General features: G+C 42.6%; 1 protein-coding gene across 1 annotated transcript in view; it reads left to right on the forward strand.

Moving 5' to 3' along the window:
* The window catches only part of PLA2G4A (phospholipase A2 group IVA), an 87,551-nt gene extending 80,202 nt beyond the window's left edge, over positions 1 to 7,349 (forward strand). Inside the window, exons 18-21 of the mRNA XM_083743855.1 lie at positions 2,243 to 2,984; positions 3,152 to 4,140; positions 4,531 to 6,916; positions 6,991 to 7,349. Of these exons, the coding sequence (XP_083599981.1) occupies positions 2,243 to 2,371 (129 nt within the window). The 3' untranslated portion in view covers positions 2,372 to 2,984; positions 3,152 to 4,140; positions 4,531 to 6,916; positions 6,991 to 7,349. The remainder of the gene's footprint in view (positions 1 to 2,242; positions 2,985 to 3,151; positions 4,141 to 4,530; positions 6,917 to 6,990) is intronic.
* The last annotated feature ends 659 nt before the right edge of the window (positions 7,350 to 8,008 follow it).

An 8,008-nucleotide genomic window follows, 5' to 3' on the forward strand; every position in this document is an offset into this window, starting at 1 on the left:
TTAGTTTTTAACCTGAGGTACCACTTTAGCTAATGGGGCCTCCTGCTGCTGCCGTGCCCAATTTCTGTTCTCATCTTGAAGCAAAGTTCTTAACCCGGGTTAGCGGAGTCTGTAACCTGAAGCGTATGTAACCTGAGGTACCACTGTATTTGTATTTCACAAAGAAAACATGGCCAATTAATGTGATACAAAGGAATTGCTGTAAAAGAAGAGCCAGAATACTTTTAAGAGTGGGGTTATGCCTTAGCTGTGTTCAAAGGGTTCCTGGAATTTGCTCTGTACACCGGGGTATGTTCTGCAGGCAGATTTGGGCGTAGAAGACTCAAATGATGGGTTTCTATTTGGCATCGCCGTGTAAAGTACCTCATGTGATTATTATTATTATTATTTTGCCAAATTTGGTTCAAAAGGCTTCTTCCTTCTTACAGTAAAATGTGTGATCTTATGGAGTATGGCAGCACAATGGGACTGTTGTGAAAGAAAAGGGGTTTTTCTGATCATATGAAAGAAGCTCTGCCCTACGAAAAAGCGCCGAGAGACAAAACTAAATTAGAATCTGAGGACTGTAAATACTCCTTACTTTTGTGATGCCATGAAGCTCTCTTGGCAGAAAGTGGAGGCACTGTGTGTTGGGCAGTTTGTTACGCTGATAGAAATACATTTGCTGCAGTCCTAATTAATCCCGCACAGTGTAGCAATCACACTATAGATCCTGTGATCCTAAGATGCAGGGCAGCAATACAAAATTAATAAAGAAAATAGATAAATAAAAATAAATAGAGCTTCCCATCAGCCGTGTTTATGGGGTAGGAAAAATATTTAAGCACTCCTTAATAATATTTAAGTATAATATCACAACTTAAATGATTGCTGTACTTCTGGTATTATGTTAAAGACTGAATGGTTATTACTATGCAGAAGACTAGAGTTTAATATTAGATGTTTGGTTTGTTTTTTGTTTTTGCTAACAACTTACCGGTAATTAAATGAAAGCAGTAGTGTTTTTTCTGCTGTAGATGCCCAAATGGACAGTTAGAATGTGATCAAAATATGCCACCTGCTGGCTAAATTTCATTCTGTATTTCTTCTGTGAAAATACAAATAAGGATCAAAATTGCTTGGTTGCATTAAGAGCAAGAGATCCATTCCAAGTTTAAATGGATAACATTTTCATCAGAAACATCAACATAGTTTGTTTATGCTGGTGCAAATATTTTTTTCCTATTGTATACAATCAGGTATACAGTCTACCTGTATGTAGGTATGCATGCTCACGTGTGTGTGTGTGTGTGTGTGTGTGTGTAAATTGCTATCCTGAGAATACTTATTTCCAGTGGTGAAACCCTCACATAGGGCCAGCTTACTTTCAGAACCTAATTACTAGTGAGTCTTGTGCAGCTGCTGTCTGGAGAATAAATCTCTCCCATGAGTTCACCAGCTCTGCTGCAGGACGATAATTTCAGGCTAATAATAATTATTTATATGCCACCCATCTGACTGGGTTGTCACAGCCACTCTGGGTGGCTTCCAGCATATACAGAAACATAATAAAATATCAAACATTAAAAACTGAAGGGCTGCCTTCAGATGTCTTTTAAAAGTCAGATAGTTGTTTATTTCTTTGACATCGGATGGGAGGGCATTCCACAGGGCAGGCACCACTACTGAGAAGACCCTCTGCCTGGTTCCCTGTAACTTCACTTCTCGCAATGAGGGAACCACCTGAAGGCCCTCGGAGCTGGACCTCCGTGTCCAAGCTGAATGATGGGGGTGGAGATGCTCCTTCAGGTATACAGGACCAGGCTGTTTAGGGCTTTAAAGGTCACCACCAACACTTTGAATTATGCTTGGAAACGTACTGGGATCCAATGCAGGTCTTTCAGGACCAGTGTTATATGGTCTTGGCAGCCACTCCCAGTCACCAGTTTGGAGAAGACTTGCTTTAAAACATTTAAACAGTTTTCATGGATAAAAATGTACCCAAGGCATGCAAATCCACCTGCCATTTGAAGAAAGGGGAGGGAATGCATGTTTATTACCTGGTTTTCCAGGTTATGCAAAGAAGACAAATAGCATCTGCATCTGATGACCTTTGGTTGTTAGTTAGTTTCTTCTGCGGCATGTTTACACACTCTGAAAAATCGTCCGCGTAAACAAGCACTTCACGTCCACTTAGCATGCAGTGACTTGCGGAAGAAGTGGCTACTAATGAGTTCAATGTTGTTTTGCTTCTGTTTTGCAGATAGTCAAGCAAGCAATAGCGGACAGTATTGAGTACAGAAGACAGAACCCATCGCGCTGCTCTGTGTCCCTCAGCAGCGTTGAGGCGAGGAGATACTTCAACAAGACACAAAGCAACAACCATACATAGGGATAACACATTGCAGGCTTATCACCCAGAGCAGAATCTTCCTGGATTGGTCAGACAGACATCATGATGAAGAAAATTGCTTCTGGTATAAACAGTGCAGAAACACAATGTGGGCGTTTTATAGACTTTAAAATGGCACTGAGTTATCTTACAGTCAAAACAATATCCTAAGCCATCTGTCAAGGTAGCTCATGTTACTACACAAATGTGCAGCATAATTTTGATACCATTGTCTGATGCTGAGTTCATGCTAATGTGCTCTGTGTACAAAACGCCAGTTCACTCATACGTTAGCACCAGTGGGAATATAATTGGCTTCTTTAAAATGTTACTGTTTATTTTTTTATTACATATATATAGATATGGCTGAATATTGTTTCTTGTTACACTTTAACTTGGTTGGTAAATGGGCTAGACTTTTTCTTTTCTTTTTTCAAGCAAGGTTGAAAATTCTGGGATGGGGTCTGAAATGTCACTCAGGTGGGGGCGCAGAAAGCACTTTATCTACAACCCTTTCACTTGTCTTCTGCTGTAATATTGCAGTGTGCGAAAGAGCAACGAAAAGAAAATCTCCATAAAGTGATTTCTTGCTACTTGCTAACTGTCTCAATTTGCTACATGAAACCATTTCGTGTATCCTTCCTTCATGGGATTAGAACAGGCATGGGCAAACTCAGCCCTCCAGATGTTTTGGGACTACAGCTCCCATCATCCCTAGCTAACAGGACCAGTGGTTAGGGGTGATGGGAATTGTAGTCCCAAAACATCTGGAGGGCCGAGTTTGCCCATGCCTGGATTAGAATCACATGAGGGGGAAACCTGGGCCCAGATAACTGGCCCCACTCTATCTCATTGCACCCTTGTCACTCCTGTAACTGTCCACAGGTTTTAGGGGATAGTCTGCAGTAGGGAGCCTCTTCCATTCGTGCTGGCTTCTGACATAATTTTGAACTTTGGTCACAAAGGGTTCTAAATCTTAGAGGGATCGTACATATGTGGAGCAGGTTGGTCACTTCAGACCTTCTCCTCAATGTGTGGACAGGATGGAGGAATGCAGATGGGGCCAGTAACCATGACCCCCATTCCTCCTCTCACACTGGGGCATAACATCTGAATGGTGCTATAGTTTTCCCCCCTTCTATCATACTGGTGCTGTGGTCTAAACCACTGAGCCTCTTGGGCTTGCCGATCAGAAGGTCAGTGGTTTGAATCCCCATGACGGGGTGAGCTCCTGTTGCTCTGTCCCAGCTCCTGCCAACCTAGCACTTCGAAAGCACACTGGCGCAAGTAGATTAATAGGTACCACCGCGGCAGGAAGGTAAACTGTGTTTCCGTGCACTCTGGTTTCCGTTTTACCAGAAGCGGTTTAGTCCTGCTGGCCACATGACCCAGAAAGCTGTCTGTGGACAAACGCTGGCTCCCTCGGCCTGAAAGTGAGATGAGCGCCGCAACCCCATAGTCGCCTTTGACTGGACTTAACCGTCCAGGGGTCCTTTATACTACCATTTCTATGTAGCCCTATGCCACTGTTGGGATATGCAAGTCTTTTATTTGTATCTGATTGGTTGGATGTTTAGATTGTTCTAAGGCTGTGTGGTTAAGGCCCCGCTCGTGCACACCTAGAATGAGACACTTGCTGCTGAAAGCTTCTCTCTTTTTTTCACTACCTGAAGCTTTGAAGAGTTAACTACATAGTTCTGCCATTAGCACCTGGGATGTCGTGAGGCAATGTGATGCTAGTATTTGCCTGGAGCTGGATGATACACATTGTGATTCAAGGACCTGATCCCCGCTTGGGAATAAAGACATGTGGACACAGTATATTAGGTTAATGGGCTTGAAAAAGGCCACAACTTTATCGATTACAGCATGTGAGAAGGTATTGGCTTAGGCATTGGACCCCAGAAAATTTTACTCCACCCACTCGGAGAGGGGTGAGTCTGATGAGGGGTTAACCAGCAGTAAGGGGGAGCCTGTTGATGCAGGAGCGCAATGGCGGGGAGAGCTGGCGCGGCCACATTTGAGCGGCTGAACAACGCCCCTGCGGTGTCACCCGATTGGGTGCCCAACCGGGAGGCGTGGCGCGCGAGCGATGGTGACAGAACAGGGGGCAGGAATCGGCTCCCGCTCACAACCCCTCCCCTCTGGAAGGAGGAGAGGCTTTCTGGAAGGGCCACAGAGCCCTTTGGCATGCTGAAGATGTTTTCAGTATCAACGGCAGGTACATTGGGCAGCAATAAGGTTATACTGCAAGCAAAAGAAATGTTCCTTCCTGGTTACTTACAAAGCCTTGTTTCAAACCTCGGAAAACAAAGAAACAGTGCCTTTGAGAAAAAGACTAAGGGCTAATGAAAGTGTCATATTTTAGAAGTTTGTTTTCAGGATAGGTTGAAATATGGTGGACCAGTTCTCTGCTGTTGACCGCGAGTCCTCTTCACCAGAGAGCTCACAGTGATCTATGAGCAAAATGATCTGGCTGATTTGCTCTTCGCAGTGGGCTGACTTTCCCAGACATTCCCATAACTACTGTAAATAAGGTTTTTCATTATGCTTTTGTTGGATATTTTATGTCTAGCTGCCTCCTTTGCTTTCCCACAAAAATGCATAAAAATCCATAAGCATCAATCACTAGCACTGCACCCCAGTTCTGCAAAACGAGGGTGAATTCATATACACTTTTTCCCTCACTTGATGATTGTACAGTGGTACCTCGGTTAAGTACTTAATTCGTTTCAGAGGTCTGTTCTTAACCTGAAACTGTTCTTAACCTGAAGCACCACTTTAGCTAATGGGGCCTCCTGTGGCTGCCGTGCCACCGGAGCACGATTTCTGTTCTCATCCTGAAGCAAAGTTCTTAACCCAAGGTAATATTTCTGGGTTAGCGGAGTCTGTAACCTGAAGCGTATGTAACCTGAAGGGCATGTAACCCGAGGTAACACTGTAGTTATTTCACGCAAGCCTGATTGTTGGCGATAAAACAACACATTCAAGAAATTCTGTCAGTAAAGGTAAATTTTAACCATGATGACTTTATCACCATATCCATAGCTTCTTAATTGTTTGTCTGAATTCAACCGTGGTCTTTTGTGTTAATTTGCTTTTACTGTCAGAATTTCAGCTAATGGATAATGATTCTAGTTTGTCTCCCAAGGTGCCACTGGGCTGTTGAATCTCAGCCGAATAATGTTAATGATTCATAAGCTTTCATGGCCAGATCCCACTTTTTGCATAGATACCCGTAGTTTGGAGAGGTGGCACTTATCAAAGCCAAAAGGCCAAGCAATCAAAGAGACAAAAGGCTTGTCATCGAGCAGAACATATTTGAATTGCCCTGTCGTGTTCCTTGTTTTTATTTATTTATTTAAGAATATAAGCTGCTTTGTGGAAATCAATCAAATGAATCCAGAATCCAGTCCAAATGAATGCAAGATCCAAACGTCTGGGTGCGACCCACTACTGATGTTAGCCGCATTGATGTGGTCTTCCATTGAGACCCCCCAGACCAAGTCTCTCACCAGCAACCCTGCTCTGCATTCTCTTTGAGTGCTACCTGGAATTTAACTTTCAACCGTGATAATGGCTACTGTTAGCTTGTGAGAGTCCTTTGGTAACAACTACCTGCTAATTTCAAGCATTGATCCTGAAAAACAAATGACTTAAGCCTTCCATGGTGAGAAGTCTAATATAACCCCTTTCTACGATTTAGAAGAAGAAGAGTTTGGATTTGATATCCCGCTTTATCACTACCCGAAGGAGTCTCAAAGCGGCTAACATTCTCCTTTCCCTTCCTCCCCCACAACAAACACTCTGTGAGGTGAGTGGGGATGAGAGACTTCAAAGAAGTGTGACTGGCCCAAGGTCACCCAGCAGCTGCATGTGGAGGAGCGGGGAAGCGAACCCGGTTCACCAGATTACGAGTCTACTGCTCTTAACCACTACACCACACTTAGTTAGGGATGGATGCTTTCTGATCTGGCAGATGTACTGGATAGCTCAGTTGGTAGAGCATGAGACACTTAATCTCAGGGATGTGGGTTTGAGCCCAACACTGGGTGAAAGATTCCTGCATTGCAGGGCGTTGGGCTAAATGACCCTCCTGGTCTCTTCCAACCCTACGATTCTTTTGAGAATCGTTTTGATAGCCAAACTTTCTGTGCTTAGGTGCCATATTGGGATTTCTTCTTGCATCTGCTGGGTCAGAAATTTTGAAGGATCTAGTCTCTTGAATTCTCAACTCTGGTCCGAACTTTCTAATTGCTTGCCTTGTTTCTGTCAAAACTATAAATAACAATCATTGCTATAATGAGCTAATGCAGTTTTCACAGTGAATTAGTAGGAGCTAAACTAAATTTGTATATGATTCTGTCTGCAGTAATTTTTTTCCAACAGCTTTTCGTTTATCAGAGAGATTACTTATCCAATGGTGGCTGCATCTATTATAAACAATTCCATTTTTCAATTGTCTACAATTTGTGACACCTAAAACTAAGAACCTGGTAGAGCTGCTTTCTTTCTTAATAGCTACTTCACCACCCACCTTCAAATGTTTGTATAATGTTGTTGTTTAGTCATTTAGTCGTGTCCGACTCTTCGTGACCCCATGGACCAGAGAACGCCAGGCACCGTTTGTATAATACTAAGGGATTACTAAAACTCCTATCCTTGATTAATCAAGTTTTATGTTAGTTTTAATTAGAACTTGTTTAAAACTGCGAGAGTAAAATAAGCACAATGTATTTTAAAAGTATTTACAGTGAAACAAAAAGAAGCCGGTACTATATTTTTAGATATATCTTTTTAAATATTTTGTTCATAAATACAATAGCACTGGCTTATTCAGTTTTATACAGAATGCAATTTTGTATGCATCTTTTCTGATACTTGGAGAATCTCCTCTGGATCTGTGTTGTGATATGAAAATATTTGTTATTGTCTTGTTACTGGGTACTTAAAACAATAAAATATGAACTTCAATATATTACTTCCATTTCTCTCAAATTTGTGGTTTGTTTCGCCCGTGGTCTGCAAATCAGGAGATGGCCCTGGCTACGTCTGTCTTGGTCCCTTCTCATCTCCCCAGAGGCATTGCCTCACTGGCTTTCCTTCTGGTGGCTTTATATTACACGTGAGCTGATGCAAACTAAACTAGGTTCCCTTGTGACTATGGGCTCAACCACATTTCCACTTGCCCCACTGCTTTCCCCCAGAGAAGACCTGCTCTTTACCCCTTTCTTGCAGAGGTTCACGGTAGTGGAGTTGCACATGTCTTGTTCCCAAAACTGCAAGAGGAGGCTGTGGAGGTATGTCTGTCATTGAATTCTACTCAGTATTGATCCAGAGTAGATTCCAATGTAGAGTTAGCAGAGTAACATCTTAAACACATTGCAGGATTCCAAAAAAATAGACCAGAGGCAATTATATTCCATCCAGCAGAGCTTTACTGCTACTGAAGGCAAATGAGCATCATGGTCACAAATCCAATACATCCAGGATTGGTCCTGTCCCTAAGAAATCCAGTTACAGCCATCTTAACTCAAACTTATAATAACTTATAATAAGACTAAACCTTAACACTAAGCGTACGATATACAGAACACCACACCAGAAGGAAAAGAGAAAGGGAAACCCAGGCACCTT

This window comes from Podarcis gaigeae (genome assembly GCF_964106915.1).
Source record: "Podarcis gaigeae genome assembly, chromosome: 6".
Taxonomy (NCBI): Eukaryota; Metazoa; Chordata; class Lepidosauria; order Squamata; family Lacertidae; genus Podarcis; species Podarcis gaigeae.